Consider the following 27,348-nt stretch of genomic DNA (forward strand, 5'->3'; position numbering starts at 1 on the left):
TACATGTCAAGTCTGACATGACAGTGGACCCATTAGCAAAAGGGGTTTTAACATTCTAATCTCAGAGCCTAAAACTCAGAGAAAGGACAGCAATTAGCATGCTGTTAGTGCTCAATCAAGCCTTTTTCTGCATGCTGCTAAAAAGACGGGACGAGGCTTTGAGGATAGCCGAAAGGTCACCATGCTCTCCCCTGCCGTTTAACGCCGAATCTGGAATAAAATAGAATTGAACTGCAATGGCCTTCTGTCTATTACAAGCTCTGCATTTATACTCATCTAAATGTATGTGGAATGATATCACTAGACCAATGTTATTACAGTTTAGCATTCTGTAATTAGTTGTTATTTCAATACTATTTTTAAAATGTGCTGTACGTTTCACTTGCGTTTTGGTTTGTTTAATTAATGACTTTGTTAGTTTTATTACGAGAAAATATTTCTACTTAGTTTTTATATATTTATTTTTAGTAGATCTAATTTAACAGATTTAACAGAACATGTCCAGTGTCGACCAAAGTTTAGTGTTTGCACAGCTTACATTAACTAATGTGTAAGCCTCTTAGTAATATAAATGAAATAATTGTTTGAACAATCACTGAGGCTACGTCTACACTAAGCCGGATAAATTTTAAAATGGCGATTTCATCTAAAAATGCTCCGTGTCCACACTATCGTTTTCAATCCTTTCTGTCAATCCCACTAGTGATGGGAAGTTCGGATTATTTTACTGACTCAGACCTTTGAGTCTCGTTCATTGAGATGAACGAATCTTTTTTGAGTCATTTCGTTTAATGTAACAAAATATTATTAAAATGTTTCGAGTTGCTTCCAAACTCAACTACAACAAACGTTGATCACACTACAAACAAGTCATAACTAGAATGCTATAAGAAAGAGAAAATAATTATTTATTTACCTGGTCTTTTGTCTATGATTATGTCAGCTCACCTCTTCTGACAGGTCTTCAGTTTTGAGTAGTTTATTCACGTCACACAGTCCCATATAAGCTTAAACCATAACCTATAAGCTTAAACCATTCACACGGTCTGATCCAAAGCTACGATTAGCTCACCTTTCAAGTCTTCTGGTTTTTGAGTCGTTCGTTCATCACGTGACAGCTTGTAAAGAAATGACTCAAACCCGAGGGCTCGAGAGATAAACGAATCGAATCTTTTTCTGGCTCTAATGCATATGATTGGCTTCTGTCTTTCACGAGATGAATGAATAACTCAAACCTGATAGAAGACTCAAAAAAGGAATTAATCTTCTCCTTCACCTGCACAAATGTGCGCATGCGCAAACGAACAAATCACTTCCTAATAGGACTCATCATTCTCGAGTCATACAAAAGATTCGTTCAAAATGAATGAATCACTCAAGAACAACCCATCACTATTTCCCACTAAATGACTGAAAACGTTTTCGCTCGTATACAAGACGCTTTTACCTGCATCATATCGGACTGTCACTTATTTACTTTTTTACTATTTGCTTTAAAACGGACAGCATCCAAAACATCTGCTTTACAATTTCAATCAACCTGTTCGTTGAATTGGTCACATGACTTAAATGCATCGTCATTTTCACAGTCCACACTGCAACTTGAAAACTGTGTTTTTATATTTATTATTTATACTATTGGACAACGTTTTCAACAAGATACGTTTTCTTTTCCTAAAACCACTGCCTCAGTGTGGACGGAAGGCCAAAACAGGGAGAAAAATCTGTGTTTTTATACTAAAACGAATTAGTGTGGACATGGCCTAAATACAAATCTGCACAAATGCAACAAATAAAAGTCATACAATTTTAAGTTCAGTCAACTTTTTTTTTTACAGTGTAATTTTGTGCTTGACGGATGCAATTGTGTGGTGTCACGGTGGCGCAGTGTGTAGCACTGTCACCTCACAGCAAGAAGGCCCCTGGTTCAAGCCTCGGCTGGGTTAGTTGGCATTTCTGTGTGAAGTATGTATGTTCTCCCTGTCTTCATGTGGGTTTCCTCCAGGTGCTCCGGTTTCCCCAAGTCCAAAAACATGCGCTATAGGTGAATTGGGTAAGCTAAATTGTCCGTAGTGTATCTGTGTGAATGAGTGTGTATGGGTGTTTCCCAGTAATGAGTTGCAGCTGAAAACGCATCCGCTGCGTAAAATATGTGCTGGATAAGTTGGTGGTTTATTCCGCTGTGGTGACCCCTGATTAATAAAAGGACTAAGCCGAAAAGAAAATGAATGAATGAATGAATGAATGATGCACTTGCCTGCAAAAGTGCCATCTACTGGACTTTACTGGACTTTCTCTAAACAGCCATAGTTCCGATTGTCCACCACAAAATGTTTTCTTATTAAAAAGCTCCTATTGTGCATTTTAAAACGTCATATTTTAGTTTTGGGGTCTCAGGCTGATAGGCATGCATGATCAAAAAACACCTTTATTGTCTTATAATATGCATTTATTTTTACCTAATTATCCCAACGACAAAGGGACTAAGCCGAAAAAGAAAATGGATGAATGAATGTATCCCAACGACTCCCATATGATTCGTTCGCCAATTAATTTTTTCCAAACTCCTCCTTTGCATGACGCCAATCTGTGATTGGTGTGATAATCCAGTCTGTCGTGATCGGTCGACTGTGTTCAGCGTGAGACGGAAAACATTCAACATGGCTTATCAACAGTGTCACGTCCAGAGTAAATGTATGTGGTGTGCTACATTCTCTTTCCGTAAAGAATTTGTCATTGTAAATTTGTTTCGGGACTGGTAAAAGTGTTTTGCGTCTTGTTAATTTTTTTTCTAAAATGTAAATTTGTTTCGTCTTTGGTAAAAATCGCTTTTCCTATGTACTTGTGTCTTACGATAGGTAAAAATGTTTTCCTAAATGTAAATTTGTCTCGAGCTTCGTAAAGATGTTTCACACTTTGTAATGTTGATTTGCACTTTTCGGCCATCGTAGAAAGCGAACCGCACTAAGTGCAACATTGTAACAATTTGAATCCCTGTTTCAGAACAAAACAATCGATCTACAGGTGTGAAAGCACCCTTAGTCTTCGTTTACCAAAATAACCTTGCTCCAGACACTGCTAGTTTACACCTCAAAAATGCGGCACGACACAATCTTGAATTATAATCAAAGCCTTGGCAGTTCACATGTGTTAATTATTTTACAATCCACAAAGACAAAGAGATGCTTTGAGCAGATTTAGAGATGTGGGTTTTGAGTCGCACCATCAGCGCCCACTCACAGAGGTGAGAAACATCCAGGCACGTCTGCAAATCACACATTCCCAGCATGCCTCTGTCCACCCATAAACCCCCTCGGCCACATAGCCCCCCGGTCACAGCACATTCACTGCCGTGTGTGTGTGTGTGAGTGGACCCCAACGAAGCCAAACATTCTGATGAGAATGACAAAGACGAGCTCTGTTCTGCCCCGCAAGCAAGTCTGTTTGATTTCTCTCTGTCACACTGCCTAGGAGAGGGAAAACAACAGCTCAAATTTCAAGTCAATTATTCATGATTTGTTGTGCTCTGAAACGCAATCTACAAAGTCTAGCAGTGATTCAGCATTAGGTATCAGACAAATAATGCCAGTACTACAAAAACAACAATGAAAATACAAACAAAAACCCTGACCATAATCCATTCATTTATAAATAAGCACATGTGGAACCCCCTCTGTGAAACCCTGGCTAAAGTCGCATCATTTATTTCTGAAAAAAGAGTGTCAAATATGGAAAAGCCATTTAAAAAAAGCCATTTCTGTTTGTTGCAGGATGTGATAAATTAAATATCAACTAGGGATGCTCCGATCAGGATTTTTGCACCTAATACAGAGTATTGATTCCGATATCTCAAGCTTTATACAGCTTTGCCATGGCATAAAGCCCTTTTTCTCTCTAAGTACGATATCACGGTTTCTGCATGTTTCACAAAAACTAATTTAAGACTTTAAGATCTTTTCAAGACCATCATGAATAAAATTTCAGACTTATCCTCTATAAGATAAAGGTTAAACACGAAGCATTTTTATTCTAATGGATTTTAATGGTCCCCTCCAAAAAAGCCACATATTATATATAATGTGCCAAAACTAGAAAACTCTGGTAGCGTACAAAGACTTTAAAAATTTTGTTAAAGCTGCAGTAGGTGATCTGCCAAAATGCTATCCGTTAGCATAATAGCATTGAAAACACAGTCCCTCCCCTCCCATCCAAAGCCACGCCTCCTGAAATCACGAACGCGCATCTTAAAGATGACAGTCGACAACCCGCAAGATCATTTCATTTGCCAGTTAGAAAACTTTATAGTACTTTATAATACTACAATTTTGACCAAAAAAAATGTATTATATCTAACACACTTTCAGGTGTGTAGTAATATTTCATGCATGTAAGGATCGCTGGACTCACTCTCTCACACACTTTGTCCTAAAGCGACTACTGTATCCTTAGTGGTTGGCCGGCAGCATGCAGGAGTTACACTTATTACTAAGCCATACTTACATGCTATTTCAGACCAAATACTCAGAGTAGCATGGTAAATAATATTGGGAGTGCGTTATTTTTTTTGTAGGTCAACTTCGAGGTAAGGCTGAGTAGATTTTTTCACTTCTTCATCGGTTTACTTCGTTTTAAAGCTCAACGTGTCAAAATAACCAGCTTCTTTTAATTTTACAAAAAGGCAAAATAATGAGGTTATTAGATATTGATGCTATACGATGATGAATTCCGAGTCAGGGCAGCATTTATAAAGTGCAAGGAAGTGATAGCAGATTATTTAACAGCTAAATCTTGGTTGAACTGCAGCAAATTATGACAGAAAATATCCCATAGCAGATTATTTTTTTGGAGGATGATGAGATGATGCAAGACTCAAAAAGCTGAGGGGCAATTTGAAGGGAAAAATGAACACGTTATAATTATGACTCATAACCCGAAAAAGGTCAGGATTATATATTTTTATTTTATATATTTATCAAATTATCAAACAAATTTAAATATTTTAACATTGGATTTTACAAATAAGATGATGTTGTGCCACCATCATAAGTTTCATAGGTTTATTAATGCTTTTTGGGCCTTCACATTATAAAAATTAGACGTGTTTAACAAAACTTTTAAAAAATTCCCAATATTTATTTATTTATTTATTTATTTATTTGACGTGGACAACACAATTACACTGGACAACCAAAGGCATTTGTTTAAGTGTTTTAGCAGACTTGCTAATTCTCAACACCTGTCCACAGGAGGTTTGACAAAATGAAAATAAAATAGATACATATACACAACATTATAATTCTTTACTTCTGACATATGACATAAATGTGTCAGCTTTAATTTGCTATTTGACATCTAGTATGAATAATTATGGTTTAGATGTGATGCAGTTTCAAATACAAGCTTGTCTCTTCATTAGAATTCCTCAAAAACACAACGAGTCTGAGTCTGAAGTAAATCAAATCTTTCCCATGGCTTAACTTGGTCAATATTAAAGATATCAAGGTTATATTTTCACAGAACATCCTTTACATTGTGTATTTTTAATGGAAGAAAACCAAATAATGACTTTAGCTATAGGTTTTTGCAGAATAGGTCACATATTGTCTTCTTCCAGACAACATCAAAACTCTCCAACTAAACTAGAGTTGTATGTAAACACAATCCAACTCAAATGTCAGCCACTGCATTTTTACAGATGCCAAATATTCTAAATCAGACCATTCGATAGATGGGACATCTGTCTGTCAAAACACTGCCAGCTGCAAAAGTCAGCCACCACAACCCTGGTGCGATGTAATCCCACAGGCTCTTTTGTAGAGGCCACTTAGTATTCCAACCATTTCCATTACGTGTGATGCTGTATGGCTGTATCCTTCCTTCTGGGCTGGATGATGTCAGAATACTGACAAGGACCCACCACTGCTGGGATGATATTACTAACCCTGAGCTGCAGGGAAGATGTCTAAACCAACAAGCTCTTTTAGATTTGTGAGTAAAGCTGGGGTCGGGGTTGTAATTATGAGGCTAAGTATGTAAACAAAGGCTCTTTGCATTACAGACATACAAATGACATGCAGAATAACCCAAACTCAATCAAGGGTTTGATTAGTGCCTCTGAGACTGGGAGAATGTGCAATATGTGCATCGCTAACAGGTGCTAGCGAGAAAAGGTTAATAATCCCCAGAAGACAACGAAGCTAATAGACACAGATGAAGAGGGAAGAAATAAAAAGAAGGTATACCTGATGTTGTGGGATTTGCGTTTGATCTCGTTCCAGCAGAGATTCATTTCGTGTTCGGGGTGTTTGTTCTTCTGCCCCCTGCACTGGGTGGGCAACTCCTGCCCCTCAGGATCCACCGCCGACTGGCAGGGTACACAGTGGCATCCCGGCCACGAGGGCCGCCCCGCAGCTGCAACACACACACAGTTAAGCATTTAGAGAGCATTCATAATGACAGAAATTATTCTAAAATGCAGACCAATTGGAGTTTATCATTTAGAAAATTGTCTCAAGTCCTTGCATTTCCTTTTATGCTACTTCCTGTCACTTCTCAAACTTTTTAAGAGTCTCGTCTTGCACAAAATGTTGAAAAAGATGTACAGTGCTCAGCATAAATGAGTACACCACTTAAAGAAAATAAATATTTTGATCAAATTCTCAGTGAAGATAGGTAATATACTTGGGTGCATTTGAACAAAACAGATTTATTAAACAAATATATTTACTAAAATACAATTTTAGTCACAGAACATCTTTAGAAATAGAGAGATAATACATTTAAAGGGCACCTACTGTATGATGAAAATCATCTTTTGTAAGCTATTTGGACCGAACTGTGTGTAAAGTGTGTCCACAGCCATATTGGAGTGATAGAAACACAACAAGACTTTTTTTTTTTAAACTTCCTGATGTTAATCTAGGACCCAAATCCCTCCCATTTTGAGGCCCACCAAAACGTAGGAGGACCGTTTTCCCGCCCACCGAATTTATTGAGAGGCATGTCTTCGTAGTAAGGCGTATAATCATATTAACAAGACAGGACGTGCACAAAGCAACTGGGATTAAAAGATCTGTTCAGCTTGCTGTGGTCATCTGCACCTCAAGAATGAGTTTTACGAGTTTAAAACGTTTTTAAAACAGTGCATGTTTGTAATAAACACAGTAAAACTGCTGTAATTCATCACAATACAGTAGCTGCATAATGTCAGTACAATTATAAAAGAAGATGCTTCAATCCTGGTTTGTGGACATTAAATCAGGATTATTTTGTACATTAACTATTTTGTGTGTGTGTGTGTGTGTGTGTGTGTGTGTGTGTGTGTGTGTGAGAGAACCAGACCCCCCTCCCCCCCCAGATTTGGTGACAAGGGGTAGCCCTGCCAGAGTCCTGTTTGTAACTTTAATATAAAGAAATTTTATTATTATTTATTTATTTAAACATTTTAATTATTCAGTTCTGTTCCTGAATACTGTTAGACTGCCCCAGAAAACCATAACAAATGTCAAATTTTTTGCAGATTCACTCCCCCACCCAGCAGACACACAACGTAATAAGACGTTAATATTAGGTTAGATTTAGGTCGTCAGCATCTAAGGAACACTTTATTTTGACCTCCAATAGTGATGTGTGGTGCCGTTGATATTTGGTTGATTTTAGGTTGTTAGACAGTGACCAAAATGCAAAGTTGAGCCAACATCATCGTCAAATTGATATCAAATACTGACATTTATTCGTCAAGCATGGCAACCAATATTCAACATCTGATAGACGTTATTGTGGTAACGTCCACACAACACCAAGCTGTAACATCAAAAGATGTTAATAGATTGCGTTCGAAAGTGACCAAAGTGCAAAATCTGTCTGACGGTGATTTTGTCCTGACATCAACCTGATTTTCATTTCCACCTAAAATGCAATGTCCCACAATGTTGGGATACAGCATCTGACGTCATGTTGATGTCCTGTGCCTGCTGGGTACAGTCACTCCCAATCAATCTAAATGAATGAATTCTTTCCAAAAAGAGTTCTTCAAGGTATCTGTTGAAACTGTACTCATATCGCAACATATATTGCAGAAAAGCAAAACAGTCTTTCAAAACCGCATGCAGCTCTACTACAGACTAAAAAATAAATAAACAAATAAGAAAATAAGTAAATAATTAAATAAGCAAATAAGTAAAAATAATAATTAAATAAATAATTAAATAAGTAGATAAAAAATTAAATGAGTAAATAGGTAATTAAGTAAATAAATAAGCAAATAAGTAAATAAATAAATAAATAAATAGGTAATTAAATAAGCAAATAAGTAAATATGTAATTAAGTAAATAAATAAATAAATGAATGAAAGAATGAATGAATGAATGAATGAATAAATAATTAAATAAGTAAATAAGCAAAAAAGTTAATAGATAAGCAAATATGTAAATAAATAATAAAATAGATAGTTAAATTAGCAAATAAGTAAATAAGCAAATAAGTAAATAATTAAGTAAACAAGCAATAAATAATAAATAAATAAATAAATAAATAAATAAATAAATAAATAAATAAATAAGTAAATAAGTAAATAAATAAATAAGTAAATGTCAAATTGATTACTCAGAATGCTGTGCAAAAAGTCAGAGAAGTAACCTTTTCTATTCATCTGAGATTTTTTTATTCTGAGTTGCGTCTCGCATTTATGGCTTTTTGTTTCTGAGTTAAAATTACTTCTTTGATCCCATAAACGACAATCTTCCATGAGGAGCTGTACTGCATGCCTATTGCAATGATCAGCCCGGGATGTTTGCCAAGGTGTTTGCTGAGTGAATGGACTTGGCTTAAAGGGACTTTGTTAGAGGTGACAGTCAATTACAAGGAGAAAAAGGGGTGTGCTTTGCGAAGTGACCCGAGCCAAACTTCGAACACATCTCCAACATACAAATGATTATAATCCAAAAGCAACAATCCTTAAATTAAAGCAACACAGGAACAAACAAATACCGTGTACAGCAGACGCTCCTCAGCTGAAGCCTGAGGCACATGACAAATAAATACAATATCAGCAATGCCTGCAGCTCACGTAAGCTCTGTTTCTCTCAGACAGAGCAGGAGTGGCGGTAACGCTGCTGTTACTTAAAGTACGTCTGGAATTCAGCACACGTCCCGAGCAAAGGGACGGAGACACAATCATTCCAGCAAAAGTCTCATGATTAAGGAGCTTTCCTTCAGTCATGAAACCCCTTGTGTCTCGTTCTGTCAGACGCTGTGTGCTCCTCTTTTTGCCTTTCATTAGCCACTGAGAGAGAAACCAGCCAAAGGGAACACTGGGACTTTTTCGAGATGGAGTGAGTTTGTGGGATGACCAATTTGCATTGGGATGTATAAGGGGTTTTTATGTATTAATATAAGTCATTACTGAATATACTGTGTGTTTGTAAGCATAATAACTTTTGTTTTTTCATTTTTACATTGACTTCTTTCAAAAATGTATATATAACCAATTCCAAATATTAAACAGCAGTATATCAAAATAAGGTAAACAAAAAATATTGAGCAACTAAATATTAGGCAGGGAATACTTGCAGTATATGTGGGATACAACAAGATGACATAAATTCCCAGTTCAATCCCATCCACGATTAGCTCCATCATCTCCAGTACTCAAGGCCTCCTCCGAGACTCTTACTAACTGACCGTGACGACATACTGTCACCTAGTCACTGCCGCATAATCTCAAGCGACATCTGTGCAGAAATAAACACATCCGGCTGTCCGGGCCCATGCGGCCATGACACACAGCCAAAACAAACACAACCTGAGATGTGTCTCAATGAGAAATTCTGTATGCTGTGTTCCCCAGAGCAGAAACTGAATTAATGCCTCGGCACGGCTCGGACGCGTCCCCTCCTCAGGCTTCCTCTTAATTCACTGTCATTTTTCAGTCTTACTTCAATCTCTCTCTCTCTCTCTCTCTCTCTCAGTGTGTGTGTGTGTGTGTGTGTGTGTGTGTGTGTGTGTGTGTGTGTGTGTGTGTGTGTGTGTGTGTGTGTGTGTGTGTGTGTTTAATCCACTGTCTGTGTGATTAATTCTGGCAGTTTTTGGTTCATCAGATAACTAAATCTTAGTGTCAGATACGTTGAATGGGAGATATGATGATAATATGACTTTTTTCATGCTTAAGTGCTATAATCAGGTCACCGGTTCATTCACCAACCTAGAAAATGTGAAAAGGATAACCCAGTAAAGCTGCGGTCACACTGTACTTTTTCGCCCCATAGACTTCCATCCATACATGTAATTGGAAATGCAAGCTTGTGCGACAAGTTTCGTATGTCGCTGTGTTGCAAAGTTCAAGCTTGGTGAACTCTGACCTGCGAAATTGCATCACATGATTTTGTGAGATCAATAGAAGATCAAAACATAACCTCTCTGTACAGAAATGTAAAATATGGAGCAATCACTCGCTTTTTTAACGTCTAATCTTCTTGTTCAATTCCACCCCTTTTTGCAGCACCAGAATTTGCAAGCAAACAGAATTTCGCAAGCTTAGAATCTAGTGAGATCAACTTAGTTTTGGCAAGACGTTTTCTGTATGTGAAAAAAAAACACTCTGGCATCTTTTTATATATCACTGTCCTTTAAAGGAACACTCCTTTTTTGGAAATAGGCTTGAGTTCAACCAGTGTTCGAACTATACTGTGGCCTTTGGGGGAGCCCACCTTTTTTTTTCTAACAAAGGGAGGCGGGGGGGGGGGGGGTGTTGCTTGGATCTTGAGAGACCCTTGCCACAATGATGTAGGCTATAAAACACACAGGATCCCTGTCCTTAAACAGCAATGTATAAACAAAAAACTATAAATATACAACAAATATTTATATAATTGTAACTAATATTATAAAGTAGGCTAAATGACCGAAACACCATGATAGTTTCAGTTTACTTTCTCTCTAAAAGCGCTTGTTTTCCCATCAATAACTTTCGTTGACCCTTGAATATATCTTTTGAGGGATTTATTTTTACATGCACAAACAACAGTGGCCTAAACAACACAACATCGCTGTCTAATTTTACCTGCAGTGCTTGTGTGAGAGGAATACGTTTATTTATATAAAATCAACAAACATGAATATGTTTCACTTGACAACAAAATAAATAGCCTCGTAATTTTTTCTATTCGCCCGATAAGCTCAAGATGATGGCACTAAAGACAGCATATGTTTTTTTTATTTTACATAAGCCTATAGAATGTCATGGGCTCTCACTTCACTCCACCCCCACACCTTGATGCTCATGAGAATAATAGCATGTGTAGTTATCCTTTTTTTTTTTAAATGAGGTGTAAATCGCCGTCATGCACGAATGAATGGTATTTATGCACTTTTACACATTATAATCCATGATCACATTAAACAATACTGAAATTGCACGTGAAAATAACATTGTCAATATTTTTTGAGACCCCCAAAAATTTCACAAATCATGTTTTCAGGAGAGCCCTTGCCTTATTTAGGGGAGCCGAGCTCCACCTAGCTCCCCCGTAGTTTGTACCCTGAGTTCAACGGTTGAGTTATACTACTTTTGAAGCCATTCAGCCAGACTCCATGTCCGGCGGAAGCACTTTTAGCTTAGCTTAGCATAAATCATTGAATTGGATTAGACCATTAGCTTCTTGCTAAAAAAATTCAAACAAGAGTTTGGATAATTTTTCTATTTTTTCAATGACATTAAACAGCGCTTTTACCTAGTTACTTAGCTCTGAACTAATTTCAGGTATTTTCAGGTGCAGCGATGGTACAGCAGCAACGTCCCTTTATTATTATACTGGAATGAAAATTTAGTTTCCAGCCATATTGACCCAGATAACAACTTTTAATTTTCCGTTGGTCTTAGTAGACAATGTATCTAGTCAAGAGTCAAGCTTAAATTTAAAATGATCAAAACTCTTTTTTGAGTGAGACGCTAATTGTCTAAACCAAGGCAATGATTTATTTATATAATCTAAGCTAAGCTAAAGGTGTTCCCGCCTGACCTGGAGATTGGTTTAATGGATTCAAAAATGGTGAAACTTAACTGGGTGACACGGTGGCGCAGTAGTTAGTGCTGTCGCCTCACAGCAAAAAGGTCACTGGTTCAAGCCTCGGCTGGGTCAGTTGGCATTTCTGTGTGGAGTTTGCATGTTCTCCCAGTGTTAGTGTGGGTTTCCTCCAGGTGCTCCGGTTTCCCCCACAGTCCAAAGAGATGCGCTATAGGTGAATTGGGTAGGCTAAACTGTCCGTAGTGTATGTGTGTAAATAAGTGTGTATGGATGTTTCCCAGAGATGGGTTGCAGCTGGAAGGGCTTCCGCTGCGTAGAACACATGCTGGATGAGTTGCTGTTGCGACCCCAGATTAATAAAGGGACTAAGCCAAAAAGAAAATGAATGAATGAATAAAACTCAACTGTTTAACATTATCCTATTTTCCAAAAAGTGTAATGTTCCTTTAAAGTGCACGTTTACTCCCATAATGTCACTGCAGCAATTCGCCATTTGTTTACTCGCCGTAGCAGCTAGAGGTTTATAATTTGTTTCTGTGCCAGAAAAAACATTATAAATGTTTTGTTTTTGGATGGAGTTGCCACTGAGGAGATTGTGGTTGAATTTCTTTTTAAAGGAAATGTGTAGAAAAATATCAGTAACCTGTTAATTTATATTTGGCCAAAATATACAATACCCCAGACTTCTTAACCAGTGAGGGTCATTTCAATTCTGTTTCTAAAGGATGGGTCAATAATACCTGTTTTGTGCGAAAAATTTACATCCAGAACAAGTAAGTCACTTCATATTTTGAAAACGTTTCTAATTTCCTTTCTAAAAGACTTTATTAAAGACACTGACTTGAGTTGTTCTTTTTGTGTGTATGCTGATGAAACGGTGGTATATTTATTTTGGTCATGTCATTACATTCAGGAGTTTTGGAATAATATAGATTTTTTTGTTAAGGTGAAGATTCTACCAGAATTTTCTATACAAGTAAAAATTATTGTATTTGAGTATTTTAATTTTACATTCACAAATGTAAATTCTCGAATAGTAAACCTGCCTTTGCGGTCTTCTTAAAAGATATGGAGAACTATATAAAGTTGATTTGAGGATCAACTAATAAGAAAGCTTAAAAAAACTGTCAAAATATGCTCTGCTCTAAAGATCTTCATACAAGTAATCTTAAATTAACCCTTGTAATTGCAACAACCAATCCAATGTTTTTCTTTTATTCCTTTCTCTCTTCTTTTTATTTTTTAAGATGTTATTATTCCCATTGTTCCATATTGTACAGTACTTTTTGTCAATGTCACTTATTGATTAATATTGTACTTTATGTGTTATGTACTGTTATGCATGTTCCTGGATTCAGCAATAAAAAAAAGTTAATGAGGTTAAAATGCTGTATTGCTCATAAAGCTAAAGGTACTATAGTCTCTGACTTTATTCACAGACACCAGAGCTCATCTCAAATTATCCAGAAAATGCTCACTGTCAGCATAAATAATAAACACAGTTATTATGAACTAATATAATCAGGTAACAGTTTTGTTTTGCGTTTTCTGTAAAGATAAGAGAATTGTTCTAGTAATGTTTATTAGTGTAATGTGTAATGTTTATTAGCAAAGGCCAGCGCATCAGAACAGAGCAGTAACATCAAACATTAAGCATGGTCTATTTTAATTGACTACACAAATTTATCCACTAACCGTTCAAAAACGTCTTATGAGATTTGTTTGTTTTGTTGTTTCTGGAGTGTCAGAATTGTGTGTAAAGACTCACAAAAACAATTCATTTTTCCTCACACTCAAACAAAGGCTATTACAAATGATCTGTTGGTATTCAGAGCTAAAACATCACAGACACTCCACCAAAGATTTATTGTACGTAATGATGCATTATTGGTGTAACATGCCTCATTTAAAATTCACAAATGATCTGTGGTGAAAACCCGATTCAGTTCAGAATAATCTCCTGTTCGGTCTCTTTGTCCCATTACGAGTTCCAGCTCACGCACTCGCTGCTCAGTGATTTGTGTGTTTGACAGAAATTGTGCTGAATCGGCTCAAAACAAAAACAGTTGCGGAAATGAGCCTCTGGCGAGGACTCACAGAGAGGCTTTTCCTCCAATCAGAGGCAATTGGATGGCGCGTGTTTCACTGTCCACTGCCAGGACCCTGCACCACTTCTTCAGGCCCAGACGGCACAGGGTCTGGCATGCCTACAGAAATCCTACAACCTCCCACGTCAAATATACACACACACATACAGAAACACACACCAGCTCCCTGCAGATACAGTTCTGTGGAATTGAAATGCACAGCGGGAATCTGTATAAGGCGGCCTGGGGTGAGTTGTCACACGGGTGAGTTGTCACAATGGTTATATCTCAGTAAGTGTAATGTTTTGAGTCAATTATCCAATTATATCAATGTGTGTTTTCTCTAGAAGTGCCATTGTGTGTTGATATTAGTTTTCTGCTGGTGGGAACAAGTCAAAATAATACAATTACATACAGTCAGACTACAGTCTACTATACATTGATGGTAGTTTTAATCAAAAATGTTAATTTATTAATGGGCAATAATGTCATTTTTGCTATTTTAATTAATTAATTCATTCATTCATTCGACTATCAGGGGTAGACACAGCGGAATGAACCGCCAACTTATCCAGCATATGTTTTACACAGCAGATGCCCTTCCAGTTGCACCCCAGTACTGGAAAACATCCATACAGACTCATTCACACACATACACTACGGACAATTTGGCTTACCCAATTCACCTATAGCGCATGTCTTTGGACTGTGGGGAAAGCCAAAGCTCCTGGAGGAAGCCCATGCGAACACTGTGAGAACATGCGAACTCCACACAGAAATGACAACTGACCCAGCTGGGACTCGAACCAGCGACCTTCTTGCTGTAATGCGACAATGCTAAGCCACAGTGCCGCCCCAGAACAGCTTCAAAAATCCGTACTAACACTGAATCTAAACTACTAGAATGAAACTTTCATACTTGGGTTAAAGCACAGCATTTAGAACAGAAAACCCAGGGTTAAACACACAGATCAGGGTCAGAAACACTCTAGACGTGTGCAACATACAGTATTCAAAGACAAGTCAAATCTGAGCCACAGACCACCACCACAGAGTTCTAACACAGCATTCAACCAACCATTTCCATGTCACTAAAATAAAACCCATCCCTCCAACTTAGCAACATGAATGCAGGCTGATCAAAGCCTGTAAAGCAGACAGACAGGTCATGTAACATTTAAAAAGCACACCTGGATCTGATTCAGCACACAGTGGAAAACGCCGGCTCTTTGAATCCTAAATCGACAAGTCCATGATACTTCTGCAGACTGAACTTCCTCTGATAATCAGCATGTGCGATGCAAAGGCCTGTCGCTTGTTATATACACATATGGATGCTCTTATTTGTCGCACACAGTGGGTGAGCTGATCTGCTGTTTATGCTCAGAAGAAGCCCTGTGATGAAAAGCGCTATTGTCGCTCGCATTCCACATCACACCGACTTGGCCTTGTCCACCCACGATAGGAAAATGCCATGTCCTCATAGTCCAGCAGGCTGCAACTGGCTGCCCGCCTGTCTATGTGACACTCAACACATGGCATCTGGCCACTGTCCACCTCTCCGGCCTGCCCAGAGTCCTGCTGCTGCGCTGGGTTGTGCCTACTTCACCAGCAAACTCAAGTTGACCTCGGCGGACTCATTATTTCCAGAGTCTGGAGGCTGATAAGGGTTTAAGGAGTCTGGATGGACCAAATGATGTACAGTTGAAGTCAAAATTATTAGCCCTCCTGTGAATTTTCATTTCTTTTTCAAATACTTCCCAAATGATATTTAACAGAGCAAGGAATTGTTCACAGTATTTCCAATAATGTTTTTTCTTCTGGAGAAAGTCTTACAGCATTTTTAATAATCATTTCAATATTATCAGCTCCCTTAGCTCCACTTATCTTATCTTATCTTATCTTATCTTGTCAAAGAGTTCTAAGAACAGTCAGGTATACAGTTCCAGTTGTATTTCTACACAAGTCTGATCCAGTGCAGCACAAATGTGAACTGTTTTCGGCACAGTTAGACAACCGTCCGGAGCGTGATGTCGCTCTAGCTGTCTATTTGTTTTATTTACGTTTATGTTTGTTATTCACCATCGAACATATCAGAATAAAAGGAGTGCCCAAAACATACATTTCAGATCATTGCTCATACTGCTTTTTACATTACACTCGCACTACCAAGACAATGACTGGCGCATTTGTATTTTTATTGAGAGCTCCATTATCAACACCACTATTGAAAATGAATGGTGCTTTATGTAAGTTTTTGACTCTTCTAAAGCATCAAAATATCATAATATGTTTGCAGATATTTAAGAAACATGACAAGTAAACATTCTTGTTTATCTGAAAAACAATGCTGAAATCAGATATTCTGCTTTGAAAATGTGAGTTACGTGCCGGAACGCTGTCTTTGTTTTGGTTCTTTTAACCCGCCCACTGCCAGTTTAGCCAATTATATTTCAGCACTCCAAATTGCCTTTGTGGAAAACATCAAATTTCATTCATTCAGTCAGGAACGCTCTCAAACTATGTGTCCGTGATGGAAATGCAACCTCCGGTGGACAGTAGCAGACTCTGAAATGAGATGCAAATTCAGAGTTCCACATGAGATGGTTATTAATTAGCAAATAATTAACGAACGTAAACATTAGGTGAGTAGGTTACATTATAACCCTATGTCCTAACAACACGCTAGATTTGCAGTGTAAAGCAATTTGGCTGTTTGCACCTAAGGCAGCATAATAGAAATTTAAATACAGCCATTTAGAAGCACAGAATACTGCACTCCAACAAAATAGTAAGGTTTATAATCTAATTAATACATATAAAACCTCTTTAAAATGATTAAACGTAGATGATGAATCACTGATGTGTGTAAGTTTGCACTGAGTCTCAATTCTAAAGTTCAATTTCAAGCAGTTTGTTTTATTTTCAATATCTGAGGTGAAAAATCTGCTGCTGTTTTCAGTAGTATGGCAATAAATGTCATGTAAAATGGCAATCAAACTCGCATTATTAACATTTAAGACTGAATAAAGTACATGAGGTGTACCTGAGGGGATCATTGTCAGTTTTATGTTGTTCAGCTGCAAGAAATAGAAGTCGTTTCTAAAATATCAATTCGAGGAGTTGATTAGGACAAAAACTTTTAATATGGAAAATAATTTTTCTATCGTTTGCTGTTGCTTTTATTTAGAACATGACTTAAATCAGCCTTTAGACTCGATAGTCAGGCTCACTCCTGTTGGTGTCATCAATCTGACAACCTTCGCTTGTGTGTGTTTTGTACCAGGCCTGCAATACCTAGTTCAACCACTGGGTGTCAAACTTACATAGTGTACCTTTAAATACCATATCCATGCTGACTGGCTTGGATCGACACAGAATGGAACGGTTGAACAAAGAGAACTATTCAGCAGGATACTGGAAAAGCTGCTATTGCCATAACATGAATAAATGTAGTTAAAAGCTACTTTAAAAATAGTCATTTGAAATAACAATATTTAACAATGTTTTACTTTATTTTAAATCAAATATTCTACTACGTATTTATAAAGTGTGCTTCATACAAGTGAGTGGGCTTGACAAACCACCTGTCAAAACAAACTTCACATTTCTCTCTCCAAAAAAACACTCCCCCTTACTCTAGCATCTAATTCTCAGTTCCTTTTTGAGAAGACATTCAGTCCTCTTCTTGTTGAATCACTGAATGTGTTCTCAAATGTCAGTCGCTATGGACAAAAGCATGTGCCAAATTCCTAAATAAACACCTTGGTAAGCTTAGAGGAGATTTATTTAAAAATGTTAATTAATTAATTAATTCATTGTTCTTCGGCTTAGAACAGCTTATTTCAGAGGTCGCCACAGTGGAATGAACCGCCAACTACTCCAGTATTTGTTTTACGCAGCAGATGCCCTTCCAACTGCAACCCAGTACTGGAAAACAACCATACACTCTCATTCACACAGACACTCGTACATTATGGACGATTTAGTTTATTCAATTCACCCCTCCTACATGTCTGTGAACTCTGAGGGAGACCGGAACACCCGGAGGAAACCCGGGGAGAACATACAAATTTTACACAGAAATGCCAACTGACCCAGCCGGTTACTACCAGAACGAACCACTGTGCGCCAGCTATTTAAAAATGTAAAAACAAAACAAATTATACCAACCCCAAACTTTTCATGCCATCCAAAACAAAAACACAACCAAGTAGCCTAAAATCAGCCAACGCAAGCAGCATCTAAGGTTATGGTGAAACTTTGGTTCCATTTAACAGAGCACAAAACCAGTTTGCCCTCCACAAACGAGCTATTATCCCCTCAATGACAAACAGTAATTTCCGACAGAAAAACATGCCACATGCACTCTTATTTATGGAGGCAGTGCCCTTGTTTTCCACCCTGAAGAGCAGCGTTGGAAATTAGACCTCCATTAGCATTACCAATCATTATGCCTTGCTAGGGTTGGCGCAGTGAGATGACAGGCCATTATTTCGGCACTTGCGTTGTGCCACTCTTGTCCCTGTGCATCAGATGAGCTATTGATAAGCAAATGTTTTATTCATACTAGGTATGTACAAGTAGACTTAAGTGCCGAAGGTCTAGCAGTCAAACCTCAGCAGACTACTTATTCACGACACAAACTGATTGGAACCTGTGGCTGTGATCCACACGAGAAAACATTTGATGGATTAAGAATGTGAACAGCTTCTGGTTGGACTCTACAGCAAACACAATCTTCTGAGTCAGAGGTTTCCAAACTTTTTCATTCCAGGAGCCATGCAGACAAGTATAATATATCTGAAGACCCACCGTAATATATTTAAATTGAAATATGGGGGGAAACGGATCCTGATTTAGTAGAGAGTAGATTTTAATTTTCTTGTCGTATGAATGAAATATATGTCACAACAGCAGAATAATGTTGCATTAAGGTCAATATAACAAGGTGTACCAGTGCCATTAAGTTCAACTGAGGGTGGCACCAGCCATTAATTTGGTGTGCCGCATGGTTAATATTAATGTTACTAGAAGCTTTGTCATTCGTTTTGACAGTAGCTTGAGCTGAGAAAAGCAACAGAGTAAGTTAGGATCCAAATTTATATTCATTAACAAAAATATATTGTGGCTCAGTACAATACATGGTAACTCAGTGGGTCCTCACAGCAAGAAGGTCCCTGGTTTGAGTTAATATCTTTAATTATCATGCACTTTTTTGATTAACATTGAAAGACACCTACATTACAGACTACAAATAAGATATTTAACAAGGTTGCAACACAGGTTCATTGAGAATATGTACCCCCGTATACATTTCTGAAGAGCAGAAAGTATGTAGCCAGAGCTATGTATGGCTGCATGTAAGACTTGAAAATGTGGTAAAAATTAGGCTGCTGCAAGGCCTTTTCTTTCTCTGGATTGCTTTTGAAAACACTGTCGGTTGGGTTTAGGGAAGGCGGTCTGCGGGTCAACCTGTGCTTTTGAAGACACTATCGGTTAGGATCAGGGAAGGCGGTGGGTGGGTCAACCTGTGCTTTTGAAAACACTATCGGTTGGGTTTAGGGAAGGGGGTGGGTGGTGGATTCGGTCAGTCAGTCAGTTAACAGCAGCCTCTGGTGGATTTATGCAAGAAGAGCAGGCGCAAATGTACGCTTTCTGCACCTGCTCTACTCACATAAATCCACCAGAGGCCACTCTGTACGCTTTTTCAGATCTCCAATTTTTCATTCACACCAGCTCTTCTCGCATAAATCACCAGAGGCCACTGTGTACCTTTTTTTATGATCTCAAATTTGCCACAGCCGCCTCTGGTGGATTTGCGAAAACAAAAACTGCTAAAAAAATAAAATAAAAATGTACCTCCTGGGAGGTATTTTGCACACTTCAAAAATGTATATAGGGTAAGTATCCATACTGAGCCAGGGTTGGACAAGTACCAAAGAAGGTCTGGCTCAATAATTTTTTAATAAATCACAGAAGAAATCATAGGATGATCGTAGGTATTTAAGGAGCAAGAGTTAAAGAATCATCACACTGGTGTAGTTACACAGCAGAAGCGTTTGTTTTTACTTTACTCCTGTGATTTATTTAATAAATTATTGAGTGTAGACTTTGGTACTCGTCATTTGAGGAAATTTGGTCACATTATCAAACCTGTCTAGTAGAATGCTGCAATTTACAATTAATTGAAAACCCACATGACCTGGGCTGCATCTGAAATCGCATACTTCCATACTGTATATTATGCTAAAAGAGTATGCAAGCTGTGTAGTATGTCCGAATTCATAGTATCATAAAAACAGTATGTGAGAAGTACCTGCATGACCGACTAAATCTGACGAGATTCTGAAGTGCACATCTGATGGACGCTATGCTATTCCATTATGCCAATTCATGACAATTCATGAATGGGTGTGAAGTGACACAATTGATTCTGGTAGATGACATTATAATGACAAATTGTATGTATGATGTCGTATGTCCACAAAATTCACCATTGACTTCAAGTCTGTAATCATGTTATGAGCCGAGTACTGAGTGCTACTAATTCGGATACAGAGTACAAGAGCATTGTGTGAGTTCTGTTATGATATCGAATATTGGTGCCAATACATACTGAAATTTAGCACTGATTTGCTACTGTGTTTACGTGCTCAACCGAAATGATTGTGATTGGCCATGAAAGTCATCAGTTCACCGCACTTCACTGCTGTTTACTGAGTGCAAACACAGATACAGGGACACTGGAGCATTTTAAAGCTGCGAAAAAACACTGGTCTATGAGCTGACATATGAACGATCCGCTATGAATCAACTGATGACCTTTACGGCCAATCACAATCATTTCTCTGTTGAACACGTGAACACAATGGCAAATCAGCACTGTTTAAGAACATGCTCAACAGTGCATACATGTTAACGAGAAATGGATTTTAAAAAAATTCAGTACTATTTGGTACCAAAGTTCCAATATCGTGACAACACTCACAGTTTGAAAACCCCTGTTCTGAGATTTACAGATCACCAGGCTGGTGTAGGGATGGATTTTACTCAGAATTAAATGTGTCTCGTAATAAAACAACAAAAATTCAGGATAGACTTTGACACATTCTTGCCCTCTTTCTTGAACTTTCCTTCCTCTCAGGTATTGATAAATACTCAGGTGTGACTGGTAATGAGGTTTTGTTCACTATCTTTAATAAATTTTGATTAAATCCCAACAGATGAGTAAATCATCTGAAAAAAAGTCACTGGTTAACTTCAACAAAAGAACCATTCATTGCTCTCCTAGGGTATTTGAAGAGAGGGAAGAAATGTCTCAGCGCCGCAAGTCTGTATCCAGACCGGTCCGTAGTGCAGATCTCTTTATATCAACACTATGAATAATTTGGACTTCCATCTATTCTATTAGATTCATCTTAAAGTAATTGATGTTGTACATTTACTTCTGAATTGGCTTTTATAGTTTGATTCTGTAATTGGCATGATACACTTTCATCTGGAAAATAAAGTGTTAAGTTTTGATGCGTTCTGAATTCTCCAGAAATCCTTTATATCCAGTAGATTATGTAAAGGCTGGTGCTACCTTGATCTGACATGTTAGCTAAACGAATTGCATTTCGGGTTATTCTGGCAAACGATTTCTGGTTACTGCTGATTTAGCAAGTTGTATGGAAATGACTTAATTAACTACACTTTTAGTACGAGTGAGCAGGAGACAACTGGACTAATTGGGTATGAGTTAACCCTGCATCCTCTGACTAACTTCAGAATGGCGATATCCTCTCCGAGAGAAATACGTAAACCCCAGGGGCGTGAAAACTCTGTGCGACACTGAGTCCCTAATGACTGTATAACTGAGAATATGGGATCAAATATAAATCAAAACTCTAAATTGATTCATGAATGACAAATGTGACCCATTCCTCATTAGAAATACAGGAGTCAGTATTGGAGTCAGATTAAATTCGGAGTTGAAAAGAAGCATAAATAAATTCTAATAAATAACACAATTATTTTCAGAAGCGCTAAAAAGGCTTACATGCATTTAACCTTCGACCATTCATAGGATTCCGTCGTTGGGCTGACAGAATGGAATCTAACACTGGACAGACTCTCCACACTCATACATCTGACTCTCCATCCTAAAGGAGAAATCATTCAGAAAATCCAAAAAACCAAAGTAGCTAGCAACCTAATCTAAAACAGACAGTGTTTTTATTTTTCAAGCATGTCTTCTCCATTTGAGCTGTGCTTCAGTGTGATTGAGAAAGTTAGGTTTGTTTGCCCATGTTAGAGCTTTGAGATTGAATTTACATACAGCTCTATAATGTCAGCATGTTACAGTATGTAGAGCTCTTGCTGTTTAGTGGCTTGAAAAAAACACACTTGACAGCAGACAGCCAGTTCTCATCGAGAGGTATTGAAACAATCCAACTTTGCTCTTTGTAACATATCAAAAATAGGAGGGTGAATAACACGAGCAGACATTTCAGATGCACGTTAAAGAAGCAACACAGACTGAAGCTAATGTGTTAAGAAGGTGTGAAAATATGTGACTGACGGTAATGAAATTGGCACAATCCGGTCAGCGATCACGTCATTGAAATTGTATGTGAAATCTGAATAAGAGCAAATAACCATCACGCCTAATGCATTAAGAGGAATAATTGTACAGTTTGATTTCAAAATCTTGTTCGTTTGTTTGAGCGTGACGAAGAGTGGAAGGAAAATAAATTGTGTGGGCATGATCAGAGGATGAAAAGATTTCTGAGAAGCCGGATGGAGGGAAAAGTAAAAGCACAACAGCTGTTTTGACATATTTTTATATGTGTCAATATGGAAAACATGAAATTATAGACTATGGAGGCACATCCCTGACAGGAGTACCGACAGAGTCTTGTTTCTATGCTAATACTCTTTGAATGCAGAGATGTTGTGTTCAGAAGACATGATAACATATACCACTGCAGAGTTTGTGGTGTGCATAAACATTACAGATGGGTTGAATTTATTCAGATATTCATGCATTTCAAACTTTAGTTTACTTGACAATAATTCTTTAGTCATTTAGTGTGGTTATTGCTGTATCAATTCTATTTCCTCCACATCTAATAAAACATATACAATTTTGTGTGTTTGTGTGTGTGTGTGTTTATGTTTGCAATTGCATATTCAAAAAAGTATACATTACATATGTATTGTACTGTCAAATATATACTGACATACACTCACTGGCCACTTTATTAGGTACATCTTAATCCTTCGTGGCATAGATTCAACAAAATTCTGAAAATATTCCTCAAAGATTTTGGTCTATGTTGACACGATAGCATCACGCAGCTGCTGCAGATTTGTCAGATTGTCAGATTGTCTTGACCATGTCTACATGCCTAAATGCATTGAGTTGCTGACATGTGATTGGCTGATTAGAAAATTTTGTTAACGAGCAGTTAGACAGGTGTACCTAATAAAGTGGCCGGTAAGTGTAAAATATAGTTACTATATTAATATATTATTTTACTATTACTATTACTTGTAACACTTTAAAACAATGGTCCATTAGTTAATGTATTTACTATCATTAACTAAGTATGAAGAATCTTGTAAAGCATTTATTAATCAAAGTTCAACATTAACTAATCTATTATTAAAAACCAAAGTAGTGGTTGTTATCATTAGTTAATGCACAGTGAGTTACAGGAACTAGCATTAACCTAAAGAACACTAACTAATTTTGACAGAGATTAATAAATACCGTAATAAATGTATTACTATTCGTTTGTTCATGTTAGTAAATATTACATTAATTAGCATTACTAAATGGACCATTAGCTTAAAGTGTTACCCTATTACTTGTATTATACTATTACTATAATATAGCATGTGACAAAAATATAGTATATAATTCATAATAATTAAAACAATAAAAATTAAAAGTGGGTCGCACGGTGGCTCAGTGTTAGCACGTTCGCCTCACAGCAAGAAGGTCGCTGGTTCGAGCCCCGGCTGGGTCAGTTGGCATTTCTGTGTGGAGTTTGCATGTTCTCCCCATGTTCGCGTTGGTTTCCTCTGGGTACTCCGGTTTCCCCCACAGTCCAAAGACATGCGCTATAGGTGAATTGGGTAAGCTAAATTGTTCGTAGTGTATGTGTGTGAATGAGAGTGTGTGTGTGTGTTTCCCAGTGATGGGTTACAGCTGAAAGGGCATCCGCTGTGTAAAACATATGCTGGATAGGTTGGTGGTTTATTCCACTGTGGTGACCCCTGGTTAATAAAGGGACTAAGCCGAAAAAAGAAAATGAATGACTGAATAAACGAATGTTAAAAAGTACTTGTTTTTATATCCATGTGGGAACTCAAACCTGAATACACACAGACTCATGGGGATTTGTGTCCAAAAATGGCTAAACATGCTTATAAAAAAAATCACACACAATTACGTTTTTCAAAAATGTAAAATTGCAGATTGTTTCCTGCGATGGTTGAGTATAGGGATGGGGGGTGGGAGGATTGTTAATATCTGATTTGTATAGTAACAACATCATTGCATCTATGAGAGTCCCCACCGGGATATAGGAACAAGTATGTGTGTGTGTTATAATTTTCATCCATTTGGGTTGCAGCTGGAAGGGCATCCGCTGCATTAAACATTTGCTGGATAAGTTGGTGGTTCATTCCGCTGTGGCGACCCCAGAATAATAAAGGGACTAATCGAAAGGACATTGAATGAATTCATAGGGTTGCCAACAGGGCCGGATTACTAATGGGCATTATGAGCACAGGCCCGTGCACACTTGGGGCCCCTGCGATGGGTGGGGGTGGGGGGTGTGGGGGGAATGCAGATTTTGGAGTGTCTATATAGGCTAAGTGCAAATAGCGCACCTCATTGAAATAAGTTATTTGAGAGATTTTCCTCCCATCACTGTTTGACAGACACAACATAACTAAAGAGCGCAATTGACAGCAGCGTGAGTGGCGTAGCTCGTAAAGCGCATGGCAACATGTTCTGCCATGATCTATCATCAACCGGTTCGATTCCAGCGTCTTATGAACTCATTCTTCTTCTTTTTTTCCCATTACATATCAGATTGAAAATACATTTATTTTAATTAGAAAGGAAATATTTCTGTTTAAAAATTTAAATAATGAAATGTGATGTAAAGTGACAAGTGGCTCATGGGTATTTAATAAGGTTTAGCCTATTTCACGTGTTTAGCCTATTTCACGTGTTTATACGTGTATAAACAGCATCTAAATAGTGATTTTGAAATATTCTAAAAACAGTTATTTTCCACCTGGTGTTAAATCTTAGCGACATATTAATATAACTTATTTGTATTTGCAAAGAAAACCCTTTAAAATATATATTTTTAGTACTGCTTCAGTGAACTTAAATAAGTATTCTAAAAACCATTAATTAAAATTTTTTTTTAGGGGTTTTCACCTTTATTTGGCAGGACAGTAGAGAGAATTGACAGGAAAGGAAGTGGGGAGCAGAGAGAGGGGAAGGATCGGCTAGGACCTCGAGGCTGGAATCGAACTCGGGTCACCGTGAACACCGGAGTGCATGTGTCGGTGCACTTTCTACTACGCCATTGGCACCAACAATTTTAACTCATTTTAATAGTATTTTTTATCAAAGTGTGCTTTAAATGCTTTAAAAAAGTTAAATCTGTGAAGACTATAAATATATGTCCTATATATCATTTCTTTTTAAAATGCGGGCAATACATTATAGATTTATTTTATTAAAAATTTTATATTATTCTTATTTTTTAATTCAACTATAGGGGTGCGGCCGGGTAGGGGGCCCAACAAGACAATGTGCCCAGGGGCCTCTGAATTCTTAATCCGGGCCTGGTTGCAAATAACAAATGTATAACAAAGACTTCAGTTTTTTGATTAAACTGCTGGATTTGCTATTGTTTGTTCTCAGAGAGAACATATGAGAGTCTTCTTGTTAACATTTTGAGCAAAAGGTCAAAAGGCTAACCAATAAAGACATTTCTCACAGCTTTACTTGCGTATTTACAGTATCAAGGGTGCGAGTATCAGTCAAAGACACTGTATACGGTGATGGAAAAAATGAAAAAGCGACATGTCAGTGGCTGATGTTTTAATGGACTTTCTTACATTTAAAACCGCCCAGCAGCGATTGCTGTTATCAAACCTGCCGTGACACCAGCCATTGCTCTTCAAGCCCCAAATCTAAATATGTGCAAATGCAATAACACAAGACTGCTCCTGTCTGTAAAGAGGGTAACATTTTCACCAGCAGACTGATTGTATATGTAAATATCTATAATACATAGCTTCTTGAGATCCTATTTCCCAGAATTTAGCTCGAAGTCCCACATTTCACATATTCCTTCCACCACACATGACAGAAGACGTTAGACGGTCGCAGGGGAGCCAATCTGCCAACGCATTTAACAGTGGATGTGTAATTCAGCAGATTAATCACACTTACCTCCTCTTGCACTCAATATCTTTACCGCTCACTAAACCGCTCCCAATTTTCCAATGCCAGTTTACAGCCGGAGTGGACAAAGAACTACATGAACTGACTTGATTGAAGGCTCAAATGAGTTCTCCCTAATTGCCCCTGTCTGCGGCAGTTAGTTTTGTTCACAGCCAGTGTTATACACAAAGCAGAGTCCTGGTTCTTTTTTTGATATGAGGCACGATGTTTTTTGCTGTCATCTGTTTTACAGAGCACAGACTAATCGCAGCCGAATCCTACATGTGTTTGCACGTCTCCTTAACCTTATTAAAGGCCTCTAGAGCTCCGCTTTCTGCTGCTTGACAGACAGACACTCTTCATTAGGCAGACGTGGAGCTGATCTGAAGACAGTTTGATGGCTTTTGTATTCAGAGCAGTTTTGTTCACGGATGCATCGTCAAATAACTCATCACTAGTAGTGAATGTCAACTCATTGTGAGACGGGATTTTTGGCTTTATAGGCGTACAGTTTCCTTAAGAACATGTACATAAGTGGCCTCATAGTATGCTAACCATGCGTACACATTTTTTGGATTCATTTAAAATTATTGAATTGTAATTTATTACGCTGATATGAATTATTAATTTATTGTTCATGCATTTGCATTCCATAAATACTGTGAAATTATGCACAAAAAATATAAATACATTGTCTAAACATTCATTCATTCATTTTCCTTCAGCTTATTCATCTGGGGTCACCACAGCAGAATGAACCACCGACTTATC

At 37.7% G+C, this 27,348-nt stretch overlaps 1 protein-coding gene across 1 annotated transcript in view; it reads right to left on the reverse strand.

Moving 5' to 3' along the window:
* The window catches only part of drp2 (dystrophin related protein 2), a 156,351-nt gene extending 149,943 nt beyond the window's left edge, over nt 1-6,408 (reverse strand). The window contains exon 1 of the mRNA XM_056471891.1: nt 6,243-6,408. Within this exon, the coding sequence (XP_056327866.1) occupies nt 6,243-6,289 (47 nt within the window). The 5' untranslated portion in view covers nt 6,290-6,408. The remainder of the gene's footprint in view (nt 1-6,242) is intronic.
* Nucleotides 6,409-27,348: the final 20,940 nt, after the last annotated feature.

The sequence above is a fragment of the Danio aesculapii genome, chromosome 14 (assembly GCF_903798145.1).
Source record: "Danio aesculapii chromosome 14, fDanAes4.1, whole genome shotgun sequence".
Taxonomy (NCBI): Eukaryota; Metazoa; Chordata; class Actinopteri; order Cypriniformes; family Danionidae; genus Danio; species Danio aesculapii.